We start from the raw sequence: 26,009 nt of genomic DNA, 5'->3' as shown, positions 1-26,009 counted from the left end.
TTTAAAACATCATCCTCTAGGAACTATACTTCTATTTCTCTCCTCTGTAATCCTCTGCAGAGATACATTGGCCAGAATGTTAACTGCCTATTTTAAAAGGATCATCGCTTCTTTGTGAAGGGTCAGAAAACACATCTCTACCACTAACCATAGACCATGTGGCAATGGAGGACCAGCGCATGTCACTGCTATGAGCGAACAAGGCCCTCAAACTGAGGTTCTGCAGGAGCCATAGTTACTCGGCCCTCTGACCTTCCTACAACTTTGTACCTTATGAAAGGGTGGAGGTGGGAAGAAAAAAAGGAAAAAGAATGGAAAATACAAGACAGCTGAGACCATTAAACACCTATCACATGCCAGCAGGATCAAATATGACTTTACTCTGTGCCTTTAAAGGTACAGAAGATGACTGAAATCTAGGCAGGTTCACAGTTGGTGAAGACTCGTAACAGGGAGCTCCTGGAGTGCTGGCTAGACAGAGCAATGTCAAACCCATGTCCCCAGTGTCTCCCATGCCACTGTTCCTTTCTAGTTACAAGGCCAAAACTCATTTTCCAAATACACTTTGTCTTATTAAAAAAAAAAAGTTACCATGAAAAGCTCCAAAAGACACACAAATATTAGAATGTTAGCTCCTATGCGACCCCTTTGTTTGGCTCATACCTCCCCTGCCACGTTTACTCAAAGTCTTTGAAGTCGTTTCCCCATTTAAAACAATCATTCTTTATTATCAGTGAATGGTCAGTGCCTCACAAGTTTCTCTACTAAGCTTTAAACTACTTTTTAGATACCACACACTTAGGATCCAGGACTCAGATGATTCAGGCTGAAAGCCTCTTTCCTCTGATGCGCTCAGAAAACATTACGCAAGCTGTTCAGGGAGGGAAGCAATGAAGTGGTCCCACCCAGCTGCAACATCTATGAAGCAGGGCAATTACAGCATGGTTAGATATACATAAAGGTGCAAAAAGTAGTACTCACATGTCTGTGACAACCAACAGCTGTCCACCTGAATGTATAGCCCACTCAACAGGAGGGAAATCATACCAGGTGCTGGAGGGCTAACCAGCTTCATGGGACTAGTGAGATCATGGATCTTAGACAAGAATGCACCACTGTTTTGCCAAAGCAGCATAATCACTAACTCCATCCTAAATCTTATCTTATACCCACAGATAAGTGTGGCTATCTCTCATCAAATAAGCCTCTTTTTATGGAAAATTGGTATCATCACAAAAACCCATAACTGAGCCAGGCAGTGGTGGTGCACGCCTTTAATCTCAGCACTCAGGGAGGAAGAGGCAGGAAGATCTCTGTGAGTTCGAGGCCAGTCTGGTCTACAGAGTGAGTTCCAGGACAGCCAGAGACACACAGAGAAACCCTGTCTCAAAACAAAACAAAAAAAAAACCCAAAAAACAAAACCCACAGCTGGACAACATGTGGACATTAAGGGATTGTGGGGAGTCCAGTCCTAATGGCTCCATCTACATGGCAGCTCCTGAATCTATGGCTTAGGGAACACTGTGGAAGAAGGGGCAGGAAGATCCTAAGAGTCAGAGTACCAGGAAGAAGGTGGTGAAACAGTCTCTCCTAGAAATGGCAATGGCAGTATCAATGGATATGTTAATGTAGAAGGGGGGAGATTTGGTAGGGGTCTCACCCCAGACAAAGAATTACAGGCCGCTACTGACTGCTGGAAGAAGGAAAATTAACTCTCCCAGGGATGAGCCTCCTCATTGGTTATCCAACACAGTGTCAGCTCTGAAAGCATATATGTGCAAATAAAAAACCTTAAACTCAACAGATTTTACACACACACACACACACACACACACACACACACACACACAAAGAAAAAGAGACTATCTCCTAGAGTGGGGTATATGAGAGGGGCTGAAGAGAGGAAAGAGAGAGAAGTGATGATATTTTATTTCAATTAACATACTAAAAACAAATAAAAAACTTGAAAAGTAAACAAAATTTAACTGGAAAAACGTCTTTTTAAAGTTAGTTATCTTCATTCAGAATAACCAGGACCCAAACATTACTTTCAGCCTCCTTTCTTCCCATCCTTTCTTCCTCCTCTTCCTTTTTCTTTTTTAAATGATATTATATGTGGACCAAATAAGGCCATTTGTTTCTACAGAAGCTCCCCTACTTTTACTTAGTCCTTAGTGAGCATGTATAGTGTATTTTTCCATCTCTTCCATTTCCTATAAAGTGGTAGACAAGCTGGTGCTCACAGAGCACTAGCGCCTGCTCCTCTGGATCCCCAGAGGCACGACCCATGTGGTCTTCCACCAGTACTGCAGTACTGCTGCTCCCCATTCGCAGGTGGCCCAGGTTCTGCAGCTTTACCCAGCACCTTATGCTGATGAATATGCAGGAGGTGCTCCAGCCACCAGGTTAATCAAGAATTTTTAGAGTAACAACACAGGTTACCAACCAGTACCCAAGAGGTGGGATGGGATGAAGACATGGCTAGGGATGAAGAGGTCAGGGGATAACCACAAGCTGGATAGTCAAAGAGCAATTAAAAATTTCCAACTATAATTCTGAAAACTACTGTGTGTACTGATTCCAAAAAATGCTTCCAAATAAACTCAGAATTCGAGAGAGCTCTTTATTTCGTGTCAGTTCACTAAACCCTTTACAAAGTTTTCAGCTTTCTTCAGAGAATGGTACTGATCTCTAAGCCAAACTTCTAAATCTTGGCAGCGAAGTCGATTCTCCTGGAAAGCTTTTATAACTCCGAGGCTTCCGTCTCACACGATCAACTTCAATCTGTTGGTCTCGGATGGAAAGCGTGCCTACGGTCTGTTTTTAGGTCTCCCAGGTGACTCTGTTACACAGCTCTAACTGAGAGCCACTGCTCCGACAGACTGGAAATCATCTGACAGACAGTCACCACCCCACACTCTGCACCACATACCATTCTAGGCACTTTACATATACACTTGCATACGTGAGAAGGCAGGTCAGGTGCTCTCAAGAGATCACAGCAGGCTAATGGCAAACACACTTTAATCCAAAGTGGTTTGGATTCTAAACCCACAAACGGCATGCTACAATTCCTCCTAAGTACGCATGAATTGTATCTCTATCAGAAGAAAACATAAAAATAAGAGAATTAACTTCTACCTTTTTAGAAGCAGCACAGTGACACCCTGAATCAAAGTAACCAAGCACATTTTGCACAAGGGTAACCATACACATCTTGCAATAAGATAGCATGTATATCTTGCATTAAGGTAATCGAGTGCATTTTACATGGGGGTAACCAAGTACATCTTACATGAAGGCAACCATATGTATCTTGCAAGAAGGTAACATGTGCATCTTAAAGAAGGTAGTATATGCATCTTACAGGAAGGTTGCCATATGCATCTTGCAGGAAGGTAACCACCTGATATCTTGCAAGGAGGTTGCCATGCCCATCTTGTACTAAAGGGCACATGGTAATAAGCAGATGAGAAGATCCTCTTCCTGTAAGAAGATTTGATTTGAGATTTCTAAATTTTCTATGATTTCTCACATCATTTTATGCACCAGCTATTCAATATTAAACATCAAAAACCATTTCAGTTTTAAAGCCTAAGGGAATGATATATAACACGCATTAATGTCCTACCTATTTCTGTTCTGCTGACTCCAATTCCATTAAAGATTTTCAGGTAATTAAGGTGACAAGAATCAGAATCTTCAATGTCAAAGTCACCAAACTTGATGCGAATTCTCTCTCCCATCTTTACTCGGATCTCCCACTCACACACGGTGCTGTTAGGGTAGGTGTACGGGTAGTTGATGGATGAAAGTGTCCCACTCTCAGGGCCTAGTACGGTGTGCCCACACCCATCACCTTGAAAAAAGAAACAAATAAATTATTCTCCCATCTTAAGCTTACATGTAATCAGGACTTTTACAGACTAAACAGCAATGTATGACATCATATGTTTTAGAGAGCCAGCACTTCCTTTACAACACACACAGCAGATGACATACATGGCTCTGAGCATATCTATTCCCTGCAAGGAACCAGAGAAGTCAGGCTAGGCCAAAACCAACAACGCAACAAAATTAAAATTAACATGATTTATAAGTTCAAAGATTTTCTTTCCATTGGGACATACAATTATGTAATAGTTAAATATGTATCATAATAAATGAGAATATCAGCACGTATTCCTGGTAAACATTCAAAGTCAATGTAAATGTAAAAACGTGGTCAGCTTCCCCGACTTACAAATACAAGATGCTCACAGAGGTGAGCCCCAGCATTTTTAGAAAACATCAATGCATACGAAGATGTCCCAGGCACCAAAGCAAGATTTGCTGGCATTTAATTCTACATTCCATTGAGAACAGACTGTGTAACTTCACCCAAAGCTTATCTCTCTCAGAATACAAAGGAAAAAACAAAATGTTAATGACTCACTGAAGACTAGGAAAGAAATGATCTTAATATCTTAGCAAAAGGATTACTTTGTTTCAGAAGTTTCTTCAGCAACTGAGCATTAAAATTTTAGTACCAGTATGTTGTCTGGAAACATGAAATATTTGCATCTTAACTTTCTCACAGTTGATTTTCAAATAAGTGTCCATGTTATTGACTAAATGTACACCTAAAGAATTGAGCTGTTACTCCAAGATAATATTCAGCATTTGGTAGCTATGGGATTCAGTGAGCCTCTCTGTAACAGGATGATGAGTGTATCCTTTTAATAAAGGGGTTTCCTCCTTTAAAAGAGCTATTGGTTGTCACGTTTTGGAATAGGATAGATCTTATGGAAGAAAACATTAAAATTAATACTTCTGAATTTTAACTTAATCATGATCATGGAGGCTGTAACACAACTTCCATCATGTTGATTTATTATTTAACAATGTACTATTGATATCATTCACTAGAACAGATTAAAGATTCTAACAGCCTAGTAGTCTTGTAGCAAGTAGTGGGTGTCTAGCAAGAATGTATTAACTGGACGCAACAGAGAAACTTCAGTTTACCAAAAAGCAATTTAACTTCCACAAAGGAACAACTGCCTGCCTGAACCCCTTTAACAACACTTGAAACAACACGTATCTTCTGCTGGCAAAGTTTTATTATCCAATCCACATCAGTACAGCGTATTTGTGTTCCTGAACAAACACTTCTCATATAAAGTTCAGTCAACAGTGAACTATATGTTTGAGCCCCGCTTTCTTTCATGTACAAGAACTAGGCATAGTGGATTAATAATATAAAAGACATAAGACGAGAATGAAACAATGTGGGGTTGAAATGCACCCTCTGATTTTCTCCAATAAAATAAGCTTTTTCACAAACAGAAAAAGAAAAAAAAAACAAAAAAAGAAAAACTAAAATTTCCTCCTGCAGCTACCATAAAATCCCATGAATCTCCTCTGGATGTAACATAAAGCAAAATCACAAGGCTATAAGAACCTTCACAGTGATAAGTCAAGCAACTTTGGCTGATCACTAACATTTCCCCTTAGAAAGGCAAAAACAAGTACTCTAAAATAATTCTAACGTTTGAAACTAGCCTGTGATTCCTGGAAGTGTTTCAATATTTTAAAAACAATCCCTTGATAATTAAAAGCTTCAAAATGCTGCTATTTCCGATATGCAAAAGTGAAAGCAACGATTGGAAGTGCTGATGGAATCCCGAAAGCCAGCTCCTGATAACTCCGCACGACTGTGCCGCAGTAGCGCAGTTCATGCGTCCCCTGCAGACTGCCACTCACCGAAGGTTGTTACTTTAAAATGAATGCCAAAGAGTACAAGCAGAGTGTTCAGAGTAATTTTTAGATGTCCTAATGAGACTTTTAAATTTTCATTAAAATATACAAATTGCTTCTTGTCCTTTTCACCATTAAAATGGTTTAAGGTTAACAAAACAAATAATAATTGGAGAAAATAGGGTTTTTGCATGCAGTGTGATCAGGAAAACAATTAAAACGGAGCTGTCTTTTTTCAGGCTCTTGTGTCGGGGGAGGGAGGGCACAGCCGATGAGTCTACAGCAGTGTGCCAAGAATGCTCTAAAGTATGTGCTGGAGTTCAGCACTCCCTCCTCTCCAGATGATGTGCACCAGAAACCCAAGTTAAAAGGATGTCTCCAGTCTGCTGCCGTGAGCGTTCCCGAGTGTTTTAAATTTCAAAAACTCTGATAAATTTAACCCAACTAGATAGAATTTGCCACCATCTATGTGTTTAGAACAGCCCAGCTGGAAGGGGTGGCTATGCAGAACACATATTTACTATGCCAGCAGCTGCATGTTTGCCTGTTGCTTTAAATGAAGAAACACACTTACATTGCAACTCCCGGACATCTCGCATGCAGATTCCTGACCTGCTAAACCAGCTTTGACCTAGAAAGCAGTAGTTCTCAACCCGGGGGTTGCGACTTCTTTGGGGTCAAACAATCCTGTCACCTGGGTCTAAGGCCTTCAGAAATATCAGATATTTACTTTACAATTCATAACAGTAGCAAAATTACAGTTACAAAGTAGCAATGAAAATAATTTTATGGCTCGAGGTGGGGTTCAGCACAACATGAGGAACTGTATTAAAGAGTCACAGCATTAGGAGGGTTGAGAACCACTGGACTAAAGAATCCATGCCTACAGTGTGGAACACACTTCTCACCACTGAAAGGTCCCCACGTTAAATTCAAGTCAAGGGAAAACCATGTCCTTGCTTCCACTTCAAAAGTGGCAATCAATTTCCCGGTTATTTTTATGCTTCTTAAAACTAAAACCAATTTATGAAAACATCCAAAATATGTAAAAATATTTAAAAGTAAAGCCAAAACCTAGAAAATTATCAAGAGGCCATCTAACTTACTTCCAGAGGAGGTTCCCCAACCCCTCTTCCTCTTACAGAACACTGCAGGTTTTCAGTTGTCTCTAAGGAGGAAGAGGACTTTCACTGCTTTAGTTCTCAGCTGGGTTCATTTGGCCAAATGGCAATGCTGCTCGGCTCACTCGGGGTGCAGTTAAAGGGTGGAGATTCGTATCTCCCACTTCCTAGTGTCTGAAGCGAGTGAATCCTTCAGTTTTAAGTTATAGTGAAAAAGTCTTTTAACTAATCTTCAATGAATGTTCACTGGAGACTCCGAGCTTCCAGTCTCAGAAGAGGACGAGGAGGATGCTACAACAGGGTCAGGGTAGCTGTCCCTAGATTTTCTGACTAGCCACGTATACTGAAAAAACTAATGCTCTGTGCCCAGGACATGCCCATGTCTGACAGAGTTGACAAAGTACAACTACTACAGAAGAACGAAACCAAACACCACCCCAGGTCCTCCCATCACTGTAGTCTACACACTACAGCATTGGGAACTCTGCAACCGCATCACCACCACCACTGCTGCCAACTTCCTTCTCCTTCTATGAATGGTCTCCACCAGACTACGACTGGCCAGAAAGGGTGGACGCCCGTTACTGTGTACTTTCCATTTTAAGTTTATTTCAGTGGGGAAAGAACATTGGAATTTGATCTGACTGCTTCATTGCTGGGCTGCAGACAGATGTACCCAGGGATTACTTAGAGACCGTGTGCTCACTTCCTCTGAGGAGTGCAAGGCCAGATGTGTTAAGGCAGATAGGAGATTTTGATACTCTTCCAGGAAAACAATGGAAAGACTTTCCTTCATTTTATTTTTTACGAGTTTTCCCACAGAAGACAATGAACATAATCAAATGACTATGCAATAATGCAATTAGGAATACAGCTTTATTTCAGGCTGTTCTAATCAAATTCCAAACCAAGTGTGTTTTTAGACAAGTGTGTGTCCGGATGCTGATTAGGCTGGGCCTCTGGCCCCCTTGTATTTTAATGGTATGGTTACTAGTAAATAATACCATTGCTGAGTTTTAATATTAGGAGCCCTGTGGCTTCTAGAAATGTATCCTTTAGCAACAACAAATACAAATGCAGAAAACCTATAGAAATATGCCCCAAATATAGAGCAATGGAACTTTCTTTACAGCTCAGCCTTTGTCAGAGAGTTTTCAAGGGCTGTGGTTTTATCAGTGAGATGGTGAGCCTAACTTTGCTTCCTCTACGCTTTGCTTCTGACATATCTCAGGACGCATCTGTGAGATAAGACAAACATGTAGCATTTAGTGAGGAGAAGAAAGCTCATAAAGCAAAGTTATAACTGTTAACAATACATTCAGTTTCATCCGACTACAGTGGAGGTTTTACTGTTTTATTCATACCGTGAATTTCACACCAGAAGTATTAGGTCAGCCCTAAAACTACCAGATCTCCTAAGCTGTATAACCACAAGCAGATATCACTGCCTAGTACTTTAATTTCACTTCGTGCTCTTTGTCCCGGGAACATCCTGTGTTCTGAAGTCAATCCTGTCTAAAATTAATGTTGGTGTTGTAGTTTTCTTTGGATGGGTGGTCACGTGGTATATCTTCCACAGACCATAGTTAGTTGTAGACAGACTTCTTGAGCACGGGTTCTTCACAAAGGGATACAGCTGACAAATCTCAACAGACGCATCAACTTCCAGAGCTCAGAGAGAGTCCTTCTTGGTCCTGTACATTCTCTGGATCTAGGCAAATCTGGATACTAATGGCCACACCATGTATTCACCCCTCCTGGCGTTCCCAACCTGCACTCACGCCCGCTGGCAATCACTCTTCTTTACTGTTCGCGTTGCTTCTTCCAGAATGCCAGCAACTGGAAGTTCTGCTGTGCAGTCTTCTCAGAGCAGCTTCTTTCACTTAAGAAATTAAGGTTTTTACTGGCTGATAACTCCTTTCTCTTAATTATTTTCTTAATACTAAATATATGGCAGACATATATGTAGAGCCAAGGGACAACTTTTAGAAACATAAATAATCCCATCATTCTTTCTCCTACTGAACTCATGTCTCCACACGGTCTTTATTATTTGTTTTGGGGAATTTCATGAGTACTGTATTTACATCTCCCTTCTCCGACTCCTCCTATGTCCCTCCAGGCTCTCAAATTCATAACCTCTTTAGTTATCAGTTACATACTGTGAGTGTGTGTATATCACATGTATATGCAAATAGAGCCTCCTGAGTTCATTTACTGTTGTTTATTTACATACGTGTTTTACAAAGCCACACCATGAAATCTCCAAAATCCAGTCGCCTAAACTAGACTTGGACAATGACGCCACCAGCTGCCATGCCATTCCCTGAGGATGGGGATAACTCCAGGCCCTACTTCAGATGAAGAGCTGAAGGTAATTAAAGGAGAGGAGGGGTCTCCTTTAATTCGGGGCATGAGCCCCAAAGAGATTATGTAGTCTATGAAATAATTCACAGGTATGACTTAAAAAGGAATGTAAACTATGTGAATCCTCACTACACGCAGACTTTACCCAGGACACCACTGTTAAACTTCAGAATTCTACCGCAGGTTGAGATGCCCATTCTCCGTAAGTCATTTTGACCTTGAGGTTAGCTACTGTAGCTAAGCTACCTTTTGCTGTCTGTAAAATGGGGACAGGAAGAGTCCAAACTTCATGTGTTGAGAAGTGGGGATTTGATGAGCACACCTGACAGCAGGGGCAGAACCCACCCCCTCACTCTTGTCATACATTTGTACTGCTGTTCTCTCAAAACTATAATAATACCACAAAAAACCACACCCAAGCTTTGTCTGTCATGGGCTGACCTATTACATTTGGCTACAATCTAGCTACTTAACAGAAGGAAAATGGCCCTGTACCTTTGAGAATTTGTAGCAACTTCAGAGACCAGATAATCTCTGGTCTTATGAGGATAATAAATTCCAGAGAGATGCTCCTTACTAAGCATTTCTATTCTAATTGAGTAGCCCATTCATTTGGAAAGTTCCAGAATTCCCCATCTTTCTCCAAATCCTCAAAACTTGCCATCTACTTAAAAGATCCGCTTCCGCTCAGCCGCGGCACAGCATTTCACACTCAGTATCCCCAGGCCTTCAGGGGACAGCTTGTGCACGCCATGGTGGGCCCTGTCCATAGGGTTTACAGCAGGCAGACCCAGCAAGGACTTCAGGGAGGGCGAGTTCTACCAGGAACTCCTAGTCTCTAGCAAATCTCCTTACTGTATTTTAATTTGATTAATTACAGACATTATGGCAGCTGACCACTGCGATCTGGAGGGCAATGCACTCTACTTACGTGCATGGTCACAGGCAGGCATAAAACACAAAGCTCTTAACACCCTCTGCTTAACTCAGAAGCAAACCCCAGTCAAGAACTTCTGAAATCCTCCATAATTCCATATAAGCTCACTTAAATGTGATTTCTACCACGCAGATCCAAGGCAATTGTGTAGATTCAATAAGACCTTCTGAGCTGAGAGTGGTGGCATTTGCCACCATGCTTAGAAGGCTGAATGCAGAGGAGTCAGAGCTTAACGCCGGCCTTAGCTAAGTGGTCTGCAGCAGACCAGCTAGGACTGTATAGCAGGAGCCTGCCTCACAAACACATGAACACAACGACCGCATATACAAAGCTCTTTAAATTAGCACACTCAGCTGGGTGGTGTTGGTGCAGGCCTTTAATCCCAGCACTCGCGAGGCAGAGGCAAGTGGATCTCTGTGAGTTCAAGGCCAGCCTCTACAAGAGCTAGTTCCAGGACTGGCTCCAAAGCTACAGAGAAACCCTGTCTAGAAAAACCAATAAAACAAAATAAGATAAAATAAAAATAAATCAGCACACTATTAAAAGTTCTACTTGTTTCCCACCCTGAGAAGATGGCCTTGTCAATCCAGTGCTGATCCTCCTGAAGACTGTCCGAAGGTTCTGAACAGTTATATGACATCATGCCTCCTGGTTGGCTGACTGGTCCATGTACGGGCACTGACTCACCCGGCGCCTACTCACTCTTCCCTCCAATGTCTGTGTTTTGCTCAAGAAGGAAAATCCCAGAATTTCTGCAGTTTAACACTTATCTCGGGGACTTCCAGCGACCATGATCTCTTCTACACTGGGCTGGTGTAAGAGGGGAGAGCAAAGCCCAAACCTTCATTTTGGGGGGAAAGAGCTTAGTGATGTGCAGCTCCACTCTGAAAATTAGCCCAGAATCCTCCAATAAGTTGTCTACATGCAGCAGGTTTGGATTTCAGTTTCTACGACCTGAAGAATCCTAACTAAAGCACACCCACCACCCTTGCCATGCCTCACATCCAGACAGCAAGCTCCTGGGATACAACACAAACACAGGCAAGCAAGGAAGGATAAGATAAACCATAATCCAAAATGACTGTAAAGGGTGAAGTTCAAGGACAGCTGAGACATATCAAAAGTCTCAAGAGTTACAGCAGGAGGGAGGAACAGTATTGAGTGCTGAGTGGTTTTGTGGCCGGTTATGGGCTAATCATGTGATTTTCCTTCGATACCTGAGTCTTCAACTTGCAGAATTTGACTCTTCATTGAGCGGGGTAGAACTTCTATGAACAGTAAATGAGATAAGGACCAGGAATATGGATGGAGAAGAGGGTCTTCACATTTGAAATGGGGATACTTTAACTGCTGAGCCGAAGAGTTGAATTAATGGCATATACTGATCCACTACTGAAAGACCAGAGAGACAGCTTTAAATCTGTGCAGCCCATAAACTTTGACACAAGTGACACATGCCTGGAATTCTTGATCTACTTTCTCCTGTAGGAAGGAAAAGGGCTGTGGCAATTATCAGAAACAAACTCTAAGTCAGAATCTAAAGGAGATGACGCAGGTGTTTGTTCAACTTTCTGGCAATGATTTGGGCCGTCACCATTCTTAAAAGCAGCTAATCAAAGAGAAGATCTTACTAGATTAACCATGTCTATATTCAGAGCTCCAGCTTGAAGGAGAACTCCCAGAGTCAAGAAACTATAGCAAAGAGGACCGGTGCTCCTGGGAGGGCTGGGGAAGACTGATAAACTCCTAGGCCCTGGGAAGCAGGCAGTGAAATTCAAGGGAGGGCTCCATTCCCAGGAGAGTAAGTGTCCAAGCTTCTGGAAGCATGGCCATGTGTGAGGATTAGCCAAAAGCATGAAGGACTAGCACCAAATAATGTGCAGGGGCAGTAGATGCACAGCAGAAAGGCGGTTATTACAAACATTCTGAGCAACAGACACCACAGCAAAAATTAGGAACAGGAAAACAAACTCTGTTGACTAGAGTACTTGAAATCCAGCATGGAAAGTCCAAAGCAGAGATAGGTAGTGATGCTTACAGAGCTCTTTCTAAGGGTGCTGCTTGGTGATTTTCAAGTAAGACTCAGGATTATCAAAAGAAGAAAGGAGCAGGAGGGCATTGAATCTGAGAACAGATGACTGAATATATAGAGAGATCAGGACAGACACTAAAACAAAATGTTGTGAAACTGCCCATTAGTGAAGCACAAAGTAGCCCCATCTTATACCCCAACTATAAAGTGCTGACAGGTGCTTGTATGGTATTAGGACAAAGATGAAGGGAAAAACCAGTGGTTAAAAAATATGTGTGTGACACCCATCGAAGTTTGTACAGTATCCTGTAAGTGATACAGCGGCCAATGACAGATGCTAGGAAAGTCACTGTGGAGAGCAATATTCTACTCCGTGGGATCACAGCTGACTGGCAGTAACCAGTCAACAGATATCTGTCAAGTGGATAGGCAGAAACAAAGGGCACAGGACTCAAGGAGGAATGATGCCAGGGACCAGCAGCTGAGGCTGGCTGTTCGTTGTAACAGAGTAGCTTTTGACTCCCTTCTGTTGATACTATGATCACTGCTTCTCAACATCTGCCAATTCTTCAAAATTCAGCCACAAAAATGATCATCAAGGCTTCTGCTTCGCAGGTACTATAAAATGTCTCCTTTAATCTACACTGCTGTGTACCCTACTCCAGTTGAACAGAACCATTTGCTCGACTTGCTTGTAGAGCCTCAGAAGACAAGGTGATGTTGTCTCTGAATGTCACAGGGTTGTACTGACACATGAACACTCTCCTGCGAGCTCATCACTGCTACCCTTCACTCTCGACAGTTCTTGATAAAAATAGAGCAGAGTACTGAGAACTTCTGTCACATTCCAAACAATACAATTTAAGCCCAAAGCTAAAGGAACTTTACTGAACAAAAGCCTTGCCGAGAATTCTATGCCGCAGTCCTTAGGAAGCCATCTTTAAACAACACACTCTTCAGAGTGTGGGCTAAGTGAAGTTTAGTAATTATTAGAAGTCCCCACTATCTTGTCTGCTTTAACGAATATTTTACTGGCTGTCATAAAAACTAGTTCATCTGAATACTTATATTTTCCATCTTTTTGAGTTATATTGAGTTAGCCCAAGTAACGACCTGGAAAATTATCATAAAATACTTTATCAAACTAACATTTTGAAGTGAAATACTTCCTTAAAGATTCTCTCCTGAATAACAAGTATAATGGATAAGAAAATATTGAAAAAGCAAGTCTGAATGATATAACAGCTTCATAAAAAATGAATGCCTTGTGATAATATTTGAGCTTCTATGATTTGCTGTATTTTACAAATATGTTTATCTGTGTTAAAGTTGTGAAACTACAAGGACACAAACTAGGAAGGAAAATGGAAAACTGATAAAATAAGAGACAACTGTGGACAATTCTCATCTAAGATTTTCACTTTACAACACCATCATCATCTTCTGTAGAATATATTCATAGTGCCGCGACTGCAAAGTGCCACAGCTGTGAACTTGTGACAAAGTGATCCAGAACCAAGCCAGGAGCCCACAGGAAGTTGCTAACTGGTCTCATTCCCTACTTCAGCAATCGCATGGAGGCAGTGTGGCTATGACACTCTTCCTATTCATTCTCATCTTGGGCAGCCTTCCACATCCTTCCAAATGACCCGTGTATCTGCACAATGAAATTCAGGTTCACTCTTCCAAGTTGCATTCTTATGTTGTTCTTTAAGACTGTAACTACCTGTTGAACCTGAACTAAACACATGCAAATAGATGGATCCTAAATCCTCAACTTGAGAATGACTATGAAGAGTGTCGTAGCAGCAGCCCTGCTTTGGTTTGGTTCAGAGGTTAGTTGACAGGTTTTTGAAAGGCCTCACACTGTAGTGTAGCTAATCAGGAAGTCCTGATTCCCCTCTTTCAGCAAAGAGCTAGGATTTCAAGAAAGCCTGTGCTGCCCTTGTGTTTTTATCAAACCGAGACAGGACAGAAAACGGGAAGTCAACCTAATATAGGTAATTATAAACGTTTCTTTGCTGAGAGAACCGAGTTCTTCATATATGACAATTCACAAATACTTTGGCACCACACAAGTCAATAAAGGAACAGCCTACCAGAGCACAATCAGTTTCATGCATTAACTACCAATATTACTGTCTAACCGAAATGATTCTTTCAAAGAAGCAACCTGATTTGTTTCGTAGGTTATTAAATTGCAAACCAAAATCAATACCCCTGCCAACATATCACATGAATGACTGCAAACAAATCAGTCTTAATGGATTTTAAAAATTAATTTCCTGATATTCCATCATGTTCAAGTCACATTCTAGCCCACAAGGCAGACAAACCCTCTATAATATAAAGAAGGAAGCTGGGCTATGAGATGAGGTGACCCAAATTCCTAGTCATAATGTAAACTGGAGATAGAAATTCAATCACAGTAGAACATCAACTTCTTATTAGGCAAATTTATTACCGTAGCAAATACACAGTCAGGTTAGGCTCCGCTAATTTCAGTTTTGTTAAAAAAAATGTATATTTTTAAAAAGGTTTTGAAAATGAACTTAATATAAACATCTGAAACAATAAAGATTTGAGGATGAACTTACCATGAAGTTTAGAATTCACATATATGAGCTACATCTAAAAAGCCTATAAATACATGTAAATACACTGAATCTATTTATAAATTTAAAGAATACTAGTTATAGTATATTGCTGTTAATGATCAAGTTTTCAAAACTTTCATGAATTTTATTCTAAGCCAAACAGAAAGAAAAATCATTCTCAGTAGAAAATCTACTGAGGAACAGCTATGCATGGCACTAATTGGAACAAAGGTAATAGATTTCAAAACAATGTCAGAAAAATAAAAAATCACTTTTGTACTTGAATAGACACAGAATACATTTCTGTCCAGCTAGGCTGAGGTAGGAGAAAAAGATCTAGTCAGCAAAAACCATTTTCTCAATTTGTCTTTATTATAACTACATACGAATAGCTGATAATTTGAAAAAGTAAAAAGAAATGGCTCACAATTCTACCACCAAAGACAGCAAATAACATTTTATTATTTCTTTCTAATCTTCTTCCCAAGGCTTCTTAGAGAGTACAAATTCCATCTTGGAACATGTAGGCATTCTCCTATTAAAAAGTCTAGAGGTGCTTCAGGGCTGGACTTCCTGTGTGAGGGAAAGCATACGACATGAAGGCAATGTGTACACTAGTCAAGACCAGCTTCAAAGAAATTTCACTGCAGGCGTCACTGGAGCCCTTTGGGTAGGAGATTCTCAAAAGTTAGGGAATTCACCTCATTTCATTTCTGAATTTTCAGATGCTCACCAAACTGGCCCTCATTTTACCAATTTAGTAACTCAGGATTAATAACTGGTGAATACATCATGCTTTCCCTTTGTAAAACTACATTTTCTTAATCTATGTAAGAAATGTAAATTCTCATATGAACAAGACAGAAGAGCGATACAAAGAGATACAAAATAACAAAACAAAATTAACCCAATTTTGAAAAATAAAAATCGTGTCTTTTTGACATTCCCAGTGTCATTTCTATTTGTGTAGATCTCTATTGGTGTTTACGTAGGAAAGATGGGAGACAAATATAATGTTAAAATGCTGGTTAAAATTATTCAGAGTCGTTAAAAATAAGATGATGTTGCATGTTACATTAGTCTGCCCATAAAATATTCCAAAAGACAATAATCTCCTATTCGAAGATTTGTTTTAAACACGATGTAAACACTTGGCTACCTAGAAATGTACAAACCACAGCAGTGTGCTGCTTATAGTCATAGTCCTTTCTATATTAAGATATGCCCCATTCACTGTGCCTCGGTTTCCTTCTGTTGGAAATGGGATAACTACCACCCTTAACTGTGGGTTAAAAGTACTGATTTACACGAACCACTTAGTCCTGGGCCTCCCACACGCTAAGTGTCTCTAAGCCATAGAGGTCTGTTTCCTCACCATTAGGACGAAACCTCCTGCATAGATGCCAAGATTTCAGAGGCTTCCACACTCTAATATAGCAAGCGCTGACTGAAACCTGCCTGCCACACATCTAAATACTTAGTTCAAATGTGACTACGAAATAGTACAGTTTACCAAGCATATATTTCCCTTCGAGATTACGCTCTCACGTGGCCATCAAAGTCTCAGCTTCTCAAGACAATCCCACGACCTTGGAGATGCACTTTACTGACAAAAAACGTGCACTCAGCGGGAAGCTGGACTTATAGATGAAAATGTATTTTTAAAAAAGAAACTCTTCCTAGCAGCAAGTAACAACACAATCCTTATCTTTCCTCATTGCGATGCAATGAGAAAAGCAACGGAAAATGTGTTTAACAACTAGTGCCAAACAAAATGTGGTATGCTGCCTGAAAAAGCAACACTAAAAAGTTCTGTCCTGTATTCTCTTCCCATTGTGATGATTTATCAGCCAACAGTTTTACCCTCTTCAGGGAAAAGGTTTTCCGAGGATTGTAGATGGGGGGGGGGGGGGGGGGGGGGGGGCGGGGAGCTTTGTCACTTTCTGGAAAAATTTGTCCTTTTGATAGTGGACCGCTACCCTGGGTAGCTTCTGTGTTTGATCAGATCAATCTACAAACCACCGTCCTCAATAAAGGCAGGTGTTCTAAAGGACGAATTACAAATGCAAGGCTCTAAAGATCACTGCCATCTGCTTCATTCACTTTAGAACCTGGGCGCTTTCCCTAAGAACAGTAATCACTACCTGTCTTTTCAAAGCTCTAGATGCTTTTTCATTTGCTTCCTACTCCGTCCATCAGTCCAGGAGGAGATAGAAAAGAGGCCTCCATGGCAGTATCTCAAGTCCCTCTTTTGAGAGAAATGAATGGCCTCGAGGAAAAGTAAAGCGGTACAAACTTGAGACACAGAGCGGCAGAGCCTCCCCTTGGCACATCGAATGTGGTGTAGTTGCATCTCTCGGTGCGTCCTCAGGTTCCTTCAATAGCGAGGAGCCTCTGGAGGCCGACCCGTCCCGGTCACCACTCACCTTGCTGGGCTCCAACGTCCTGGAGCAGCAGGAGCAGCAGCAGAAGCAGCAGCAGGAGCAGCCCAGGCCTGGAGGAGGAGTTGCGGCCACGAGGGAGGGGACAGCAGCCTGCGCTGGGCAGCGGGGCCCGGCCGGTGGCGGCGGGCGCGGCCTGGCCTCGGGGACCCTGCGGACTGTGCGAGGCTCTCAGTGGAGCCTGGCTCGCCATCGCGGCGGCCGGCAGTCCGCCCGCATAGTGCGCGCGCCTCCAAGCCCCGCGCGCCCGGGGCCCGCAGCACCCGGCGAGGACGCGGCAGCAGCGCAGCGCGCCTCGACCCCTCTGCCCGGCTTCCCGCGCCCGCTGCCGGCTGCCCGCGTCGCTTCGTCACGCTTCCCCTCCCGAGAACCCCAGCCGGAGCGCGGCGGATCGGAGGGCTGGACCGTGGGCGAGCTGGGACCCGCTCCCGCCGCGCTCGTAGCTGGACCGGCTAGCGGACAGGCCAGCCCCACTCGCCCGCCCGCCCTCGCGCGCGTGCCGGCCACGCCTCCTCGGTCCACCGGGACCAATGAGCGGTCAGTTCTGGTCCAGCTCCTTCCGTACCGCCCAATCAGCACGCTTTCTGTTCCGTCGACCTGTTAGCTCCTCGCCTGGAGCGCCACCGCCCCTCATCCGCCTTGGCCAATCGCCTTAGACCTCTGAGAGCGTCCCACCCGCCTCCCTCGATCCGGGCCCGCCCCCAAGCCGCGGTCGGGAGCGGTCTCCGCCCCGCTGGAGAGCTTGGAGTTTTTGGGACCACTGCCCAAAGTGAACCCGCCGAGATTCTCCGGTCAGTGACTTCCGGGACTTCCCCATCCCGCGCTCTCTGGCTTCCCCCAAGCCAACTTGCTCATGGCTCCTCCCCCGTCGCACATCAGGCCACTGGAAGGGGTGGGATGCTGGATGCTGGAAGAGTTCAGCGGGGAGCTGTTTTTAAGGGACTGTTTTAAATAGCAGAGTGCGTTTTTCTTAATTAAAACTGCAGTTAGTTGTGGCAACATCTCCTCCCAGAATTATAGATGTGATGTTCAGTTTTTGAAAGAAAAGGTATTTTCTATGTCCTTTATTGTGGAAGTCTTTGGAGGGGGTGTATAAAATAAGACCCATACTGCCGAGACAATTTAAGTATAATATCTAAACGTGAATCCAGTTATACTACGAAGTTGTCTAGCGCTTGCCATGTATCTGTAAAAACTGTGCTCAGAAAAGTCTCCGGAGTTACAGCCACCTTACAGGAAGAAATGTCAACATATCATGCAAGTCAGAAAGAAACAAGAACAAATTAGAGTAATAGGCAACTTGATGGGGGCTGTGAGCAGACATTACAGCAAAAAAAGCACATATATCTATATCTATATCTATATCTATCTATCTATATAGAGAGAATGCTGTTTGGATGTTTTTTAATAGGGGCTCCCTAAAAAAAGCATGACACCTTTAGCAAACAGGGAATTAGTAACATAGAACTGATTGTATAGGAAAGGAAGTAACAATAAGGCGTCTAGATTATCTCCCAATTTATGGTAGTTCAACATGGTTCATTTTCACTGGACCAGCAAGTATGTGCTGTGATGCCCTATCCGAGTGCTTGACTGCCTTAACAAGTCAGTTTCCAAGCAGATGGGCATTCTCAGGGCTAAACAGCTGGTGCTCTAAAGCATACTGATACTGACATAGGTAGGATGTCGGTTACCTTCCATTAATTAAATGCACTGTTGGCTTACAGTATTTTCATGTTATGGTAGATTTATCAAATGTGACTTCATCATAAGCTAAGAAGCCTCAATACTGGGATGCAAAGCCGGAGAGATAGCTCATTGGTTGAGAGCCCTTGCTGCCAGTCCCGATAACGTGAGTTAGAGCCCTGGGATTTACATGATGGTAGACGGAGAGAACCAACTTTTTCAAGTTGTCCACTGTCCCCCAGTTGTGCACTGTGAAACATTTCCCCTGACTCTCACAAACTAAATACATAGGTTCTTTTTTTTTTTAAGAAAAAAAAGAGAGTGTTATTTATTCTCAGCCAATAAGTGAAGCTATATAACAAGCAGGTTGTGTAAATGTCAATTTTGAGAAGTTGGAAATTGAGTCTGGAATTCGTGAATACATGTGGTAGCCATAAACATATAAAAGACTGGCACCATGAGAAGAAGATCTGAGTGTTGGAAAGGACCCCAGAGACCATCTTTTTCAAGCTTTTGCATGCTTCTCACATAGTAAGACTTCTGCTCAATGTATTTGATGAGCATTTATTGGGTATCCAAGAAAGCCTTGTTGTGATAGGTTCAATATAGACACTGGTCACAGAAAGTTCAGTGAGAGAAGCTGAAGTTCAAGTGGGGAAGACACACATTTAAACAGATCCCTTGTCGCAAGTGCCAATTTGTGAACTGACAGACCCAACATTATGACCCACCCTGGCAAAAAGCCAGTATGAAGCCAAGACTTCTAGGGATAGACATCCCTGAAACAAACCCCTCCCTTGTTGAACCACCCCTTCCATAGGGGCAGTCAGTGGTGACTGTGGCCCACAGAGTGGACAGAGCAAAGTACTTGAAGTTTCTGGCTGGTATTCCTTCAACTGTGTAACTGCACCAGAAGCAGAGTGAGCTAGCACAAGTATGGAGACCTTTCTAGAAAAGATAAAGCTGAGGTTGTGGCTCTTGCACCTCTGGGGAGCACAGCCCGAAAAGATTCAGTATTTGTTGTTAATGAATACCCCTAGAGCAAGAGAGAGGAGTGCTCACGTTTTCTCTCTGTTTAGTAATTTTTAAAAAGAATTCTCAAAGTGGAGACTAGCATGGTAAAAGGTTGCAGAGGACAGGACAAGGAAAGAAAGAGGAGAAACCAGTGCCAGTGCCTGGAAAATGATGCTATTTGTCTGTTTTTTTTCCCCTGTATTGTTTTATGCTTCAGCTTCCGGAGTGGAGAACACCCCTCTGCTGCCTGAGCGTGAGAAATCATAGGTGGAGCACTGGTGTGAGGGAAGTGAAATGTGCTGCCCACTCTGTCTCTCCTCTTCTGACTACTGAGTACAACCAGCTTCAGAAGGCTACCGGGAGATAATGAAATGTTTCTCAGGAACCTCCCACAAAAGTCATATATCAGGCATTGGTGTCAGGAACAATAACTACCAGAAGGAAATCCTTCTCCCTCCCTCCACATATTTCTTTAGTCAAACTTACCATTTCCTTTGCCTCTGAGACTCAGTTTCCTTGCAGGTGAGCATCTGCTGAGGCAATGGGAGTAGGATGATTTTGCTCATGAGACTCACCTACATAGGGCCAGGACTGAATTGATGATTCTGAAAATCCAGACCCAAAGTGAATAGGTTTGCAGAAGGCCGCCATAATAAGAGTCATAGCTAGAAGCTAGGGTGTGTCTCCTAGACAACCCTGGCCCCTCAGATTTCCTACAGAATATCAAGAAGGTGAGAACTTTAGAGATTCCTTTGGGTGCAAAGCAACAGAAGAAACCTGAACTGAGTGGAGACTTCATTCCATATGAGTTCCTGGACATGAGCCAGAACTTGGCGACAATCACAGTTGTCTCTTCTGACTGAGAAATAAAATAACGCTTTTAATGTAGGTTCTGGGGAAGATTAGGACTTGAGGAAAACATCACACAGGATAGTTGGATATGAAATACTAGGAATTAAAGTATGCATCATTTTAATGTATATTTACTCCATGTGAAGACGTTTAAAAATAGAAACAGATTGCCAATGTGAATTTTAATTCACAAGATCTCCAACCTAATGTCTTTTTCTTCCTCTTTTTTTCCTTACTGTTGCTTTTCTTTCATCTTCTTTTAGTCAATAAAAAGCAACAGGAATTGATGTACAGAGAAAAAGAAATATGAAGAGTCACACCCCACAATTTCATCTTGTAAATGAGCTCAGGAAATGAGAATGGAGGGAAAGCCCCTGGGGCTGGCGGCCTGTGCTCCTGTCACTGCAGACATCTGGGTTTTAATGACATGATATGGTAAGAATCATTTGGCACCATCATTGCTGTTAAATGTCTTTCAAGCATTAATAAAACATAAGAGACTTGCTTAAAATGGCATTTATGGTGGAAAGTTTACGGTGATGGTATGTGATGAATCGTTGGTGAGTTTTATCAGTGGCTGCGCTTTTGACAGGGTAACTGGAAGTGGGGAATGAAGGCGAGTTTGCTTTTGTAATCTTCCCCTGAGGTCACAGAGAAAGAAGCCTATGGCAGTTCTAGGGAAATATTTCAAACTTCAAACACTGGAGGCCTAAGATCTGCTTGCTGTTCTCACAGGAGCGTTTTCTTTTTCTTGTGGGCTGTCTGGACAAATGTTTATAGCCACTCTTGTTGCTGATCTGCTAGTGATCCCTTCTGTGGACAGAAAGGGTTTGGATGCATCCTTCCCTTTATGTGGTTGGTTCCTGCTAGTTTGTCTTTTCAGACAAGGTTTTCATGTTTATTCCTCAGATTTTCTTAACATTTATCAACTTTTGAAAAATATATTTGTTAAAGCAAATTTAATATATATATTAAAATGTGTTTAGTTCCTGCAAGTAGGTTATGAGTTCTAACTTTCTTCTTGTAAGATTAACAACAGTGTGTGTCAGTGACTACTTTGATTCCTTTCTTCTGTATTTGCAGTTACTGCATCTGTCTCCTCCATCATATTCGTACTCCTTTCATTTTTCTAGGAATACAAGCAATTTGAGATTGAGAGTGTAGCTCAGTTGTAGAGTACTTGCCTACTATACAGAAGACCCTGGGGTTAGATTTTTTTTGTACCAAAGGTAAAATAAGTAAATAAAATTAACTGGTTAATTCTCTTGTGGTTCAGAACAAGAAGCTTCCACTCTATTGTTTGTCTGTAATGGAGGCTTCAAAGGAATTTAGTGAGAGCATGTGAAAATTGCCTGGAAATGAGAGAATTAAATATACATGAGTGGTTAACATATCACTTAAATACAAATACTGAAAACAGCAGAGGGTCTGAGAGTATGTATTTTAAAAGTGAAGTAGTTTCGTGCTGCCATGGCGTTATGCCGTGTCTTTTCCTGTAGAGGTGTTTGCTGGGAACAGTTAAGAATTAAAGTATAGAACTGAGATGCTATTTAACATCTGAGAAACCTAGTTGTTTTATAACATTATGGAAACATCCCTGGCTTAGGTGCATGCATTGAGCATCTACTGAAAGTGTTCCTAAATCACCTGCAAGGCTCAGACCTCAGCTTACATTTCTCTGTCCAATTGCAGAAAATGGCTGAATACTGTTATAAATTTAAAGATGAATATTTCTATGTTTTCGTTGTCTGCCTTCCTCCCTTTCTTTTCCACTTTGTCCCCCCATCTTTCTTTACCTGTGTGTGTGTGAATGTGGACACTATGCCATGGTAAGTAATTAGAAGTCAAAGGCTAACATTGGGTGTTAGTCCTCAGCTTCCATCTCCTTTGGACTGATATACAAGGTTTCTTATTTGCTACATCATACTTAGCTAACAAATAGCTGCTGGAGATTCTCCTGCCTCTACCTCATGCATCTCCATGGGAACATTGGGGTTATAAATGTGCACTGCTTCATTCAGCTTTAAATGGGTTCTGGGAATCTGAACTCAGATCTTCCAGTTTGTGTGTGATAAATGCTTCACGCACTGAGCCATCTTCCCAGTCTTGCTGCTTTCTTTTACTTCTTGGATAAATTCGAAGCCCTCCATTTCCAAATTGCTACACCTTTTGGGAAAGGGAGAAAACAAAGCTGATGAATACAGAATTGGTTTCTAGGAAATGTTTACTCTTAACAGAAATGTACCTTAAGTGGTGCTTAGAAAGCAACTCCCAAACTAACTAGCTTCATTTTATCAATGCCTGCACGGATAGACTAAAAGAATAGCCACATTCTGTTCTGTGGAGGAAGCAAACAGGGTCTTGGAGCAAGGAAGGCAACATTATCCAGGAGAAGACGGAATCAGAGGAGATAAAGCTGGTCAGCTATGTGGCAGGAAAGTGTGGCTGCCAACAGTGGACAAATCAAATTATCCTGTTGTATGAGTGCCAAGATGCCCTTAAAGTAGAATTAAGTCAGGAGTGATGGTCCATGCCTGCAATCGCAGCCTCATAAGAGGAGGGCATGTTTGAGGCTCACACCACTACATAGTAAGACTGTCTTAGCTGACAAATTCAAGCAATAACTAAGTAGGTTTTATAATGATAATTAGAGAGATCCAGTAAATCATTTCAAGGCATTTTGTGTTTGATCTATTGCAGTCCTTTCTCTGCATTCTTTCCCAATGCTGCATTAGGTTAGCTAGTCATAGCCTTGATTTGGATGAAGCTCATGCATTGGGAAGGGAATATAATCAAGACATTGTCCAGTTTGTTGATTTTACATAGAAAAGGGCAGTATCCTCCAAGGAGTAAAGTAAAGGGCGATCAGGAGACCATCAGAACCATAAATTTGAGAAACTTACAACTCCATGTCACTCCCCACCCTTTTCACAATAAACTGGATTTCCAACTCTTCTTAGTGTACTTGCAAAGGTAGTCATAGCTAGCTAGAGAATCTGGAATCCTCTAGACAACTAATACCTATTATGCTAGGATAAGTAAATAATATAATCAATTTTAAACATTCTGTGAACCAAGAGAACAGAAGAGGAAACTGCAAATTTTAAATACACACATCATTTCCTTCAGCTATTTGTTTTCAGTCCTTCAATTAAATTTTAATTTAATTTCTTTAAGTTTAAAATAAGTCAATAACACAGGATCCTAATATCAATCGTTTGACGTTTAAAAGGAAGAACTAAGGTCTTTTAAAACAAATAAGTGTATTATTCCTTTCATGCTGCATTCACGGGCAAGCTAATGTTAGCTCGCCTAGCACAATAACATGTAAATGAGATGATGTATGTTTTCATTTAAGCGAGTTCTTTTTTATTCTTGACATTTTATTAACCGTGGTTTGCGAAATGATAGATTGCGGATGCAAAGGAAATGATGTATTATTCAGATTAACCTAATTTCCCACGACCTTCTGCACTGATAGTCAGATTTTAATACCGTTGTAAGTATTGCCTTTGACTGACAGCTAACATTCAGCACAGAAGGAAGGAGGCGAATACTTCTGTTGAGGGATTGGCTGCAGACTATGATAACTTGTAGGAGAGTAGCATTTCCCTACACTAGTTATTTTTGTCCCATCTTGAATAAGATATGTCTAGTCTGTGGGGCATTTTGATAAAACAAATAAAATTATTTTCTTCCCACTTAAATAGTACTGTTCACAGCTGCTTCTTCTAAATCTCGATTTCACATACATTTGTGGATCTGAAGATTCACTTTGGCTGTGTATAATCGTTTTTGATACACATGGCTTGCATTATTGTTTTGACTAAATGGAATAAGCATGGCCTTTGTAAAAGTCACAGATTATTAAGTCATAAAAAGTCATGTAGTGACAAAAGACCACACATTTCCTTCATATTTAGAGTTCATGCATGAAGGACACAGATATAAGCAGCACCCATCTAAATATTTACTTATATATTTTGACATTAATATGCTTTTATTCCAAAGTATATTCTCAAGCATAGATAATCCAGGATTTAATTTAGTCTTTTTGTTATTTTCCATTACTCTCATATTCAAAAGCAATAGTCAGAAAGTACTTCAAACACAATATGAATCACTCACGAATATATTTGCTATACCTACTGTTAGTTATGTATGAATGCTGCTAATTAAATCACCCACAAAATAATATTCCTCACCAGAGAGCCAAGCTGAATTAGCCTCAGATTTTAATACCATCTCCAGCACTGCATAATTAAATTGAAATTCTCTCCAAATAAATGAACTCATGTGACCACTCAGGATGGTGATAGAAGCCATCCATTTAGAAAAATTAATATTATATATTCCCAGAATAGAAATTGTAACACAATTCTTCAGTCATAGAAAAAAATGAAAGAAGCCATGCGTAATATGTAAAAATATTATAGTCAAATCTTGTCTGTAATAAGGCCCTCTCTTCTGTAACTTATTTGTTAACTTCCATGTCTATATACTCTGTGTATGAAACATTCAAATTCTTTACTCAGCAAGATTTTCTTCCTAATTCTGAAATTATTTCTGTAAATGACATTCTTATTCCTTTCTGTTAGATGAAATAGACCATCTTTATTTTTCTCAAATAAGACAATAAGAGAATTAATGAATATTCATGAAAGGTAGAGTGGCTCTCCTCTAAATATCCCTTTCATATATGACCTCTATGATCTGGGTGTGGTGATGTATGATTTTAATCATAGCCCCTCTGATGTGGGAGTGTCATATATCAATCTGTTGATTTCATTGGTTAATTAATAAAGAAACTGCTTGGTCTGATAGGTTAGAACATAGGTGGGTAGAGTAAACAAACAGAATGCTGGGAAGAAGGGAAGTTAGGCAGATGCCATGCCGCTCCTCTCCAAGGCAGATGCAATTGAAGCAAGCTGCCAGGTCAGACATGCTGAATCTTTCCCAGTAAGACTGGTGCTACACAGATTACTAAATATGCATTAGGCAAGATATGAGAGTTAGCCAAGAATAGGCTAGATATAATGGGCCAAGCAATGTTTATAAGAATACAGTTTCCATGTTGTTATTTCGGGGCATAAGATAGCCAGGCAGCCAGGAGCTGGGTGGCAGGAAGCAGCCCGCAGCTCCCACAAGACCCCTCTAGATAGAGACAGGAAAACCTGAGTTCAAGACTAGGGAGGGCCATGAAATAAGTTCAAGCTAGCCTG

The 26,009-nt window shown here is 41.5% G+C and overlaps 1 protein-coding gene across 3 annotated transcripts in view; it reads right to left on the bottom strand.

Moving 5' to 3' along the window:
- Positions 1 to 17,687, bottom strand: part of Dcbld2 (discoidin, CUB and LCCL domain containing 2) — a 70,832-nt gene extending 53,145 nt beyond the window's left edge. For all 3 annotated transcript variants that reach the window (XM_041672876.1, XM_041672879.1, XM_041672878.1), the window contains exons 1-2: positions 17,221 to 17,687; positions 3,633 to 3,860 (exon numbers count right to left, since the gene is read on the bottom strand). In XM_041672876.1, the coding sequence (XP_041528810.1) occupies positions 3,633 to 3,860; positions 17,221 to 17,428 (436 nt within the window). In that variant the 5' untranslated portion in view covers positions 17,429 to 17,687. The remainder of the gene's footprint in view (positions 1 to 3,632; positions 3,861 to 17,220) is intronic.
- Positions 17,688 to 26,009: the final 8,322 nt, after the last annotated feature.

Source organism: Microtus oregoni, unplaced genomic scaffold (genome assembly GCF_018167655.1).
Source record: "Microtus oregoni isolate MIOR12 unplaced genomic scaffold, Mior012 000023F_ref0000262, whole genome shotgun sequence".
Taxonomy (NCBI): domain Eukaryota; kingdom Metazoa; phylum Chordata; class Mammalia; order Rodentia; family Cricetidae; genus Microtus; species Microtus oregoni.
Note: the sequence above shows the minus strand (reverse complement) of the source record. Positions and strands in the feature narration are given on the sequence as shown.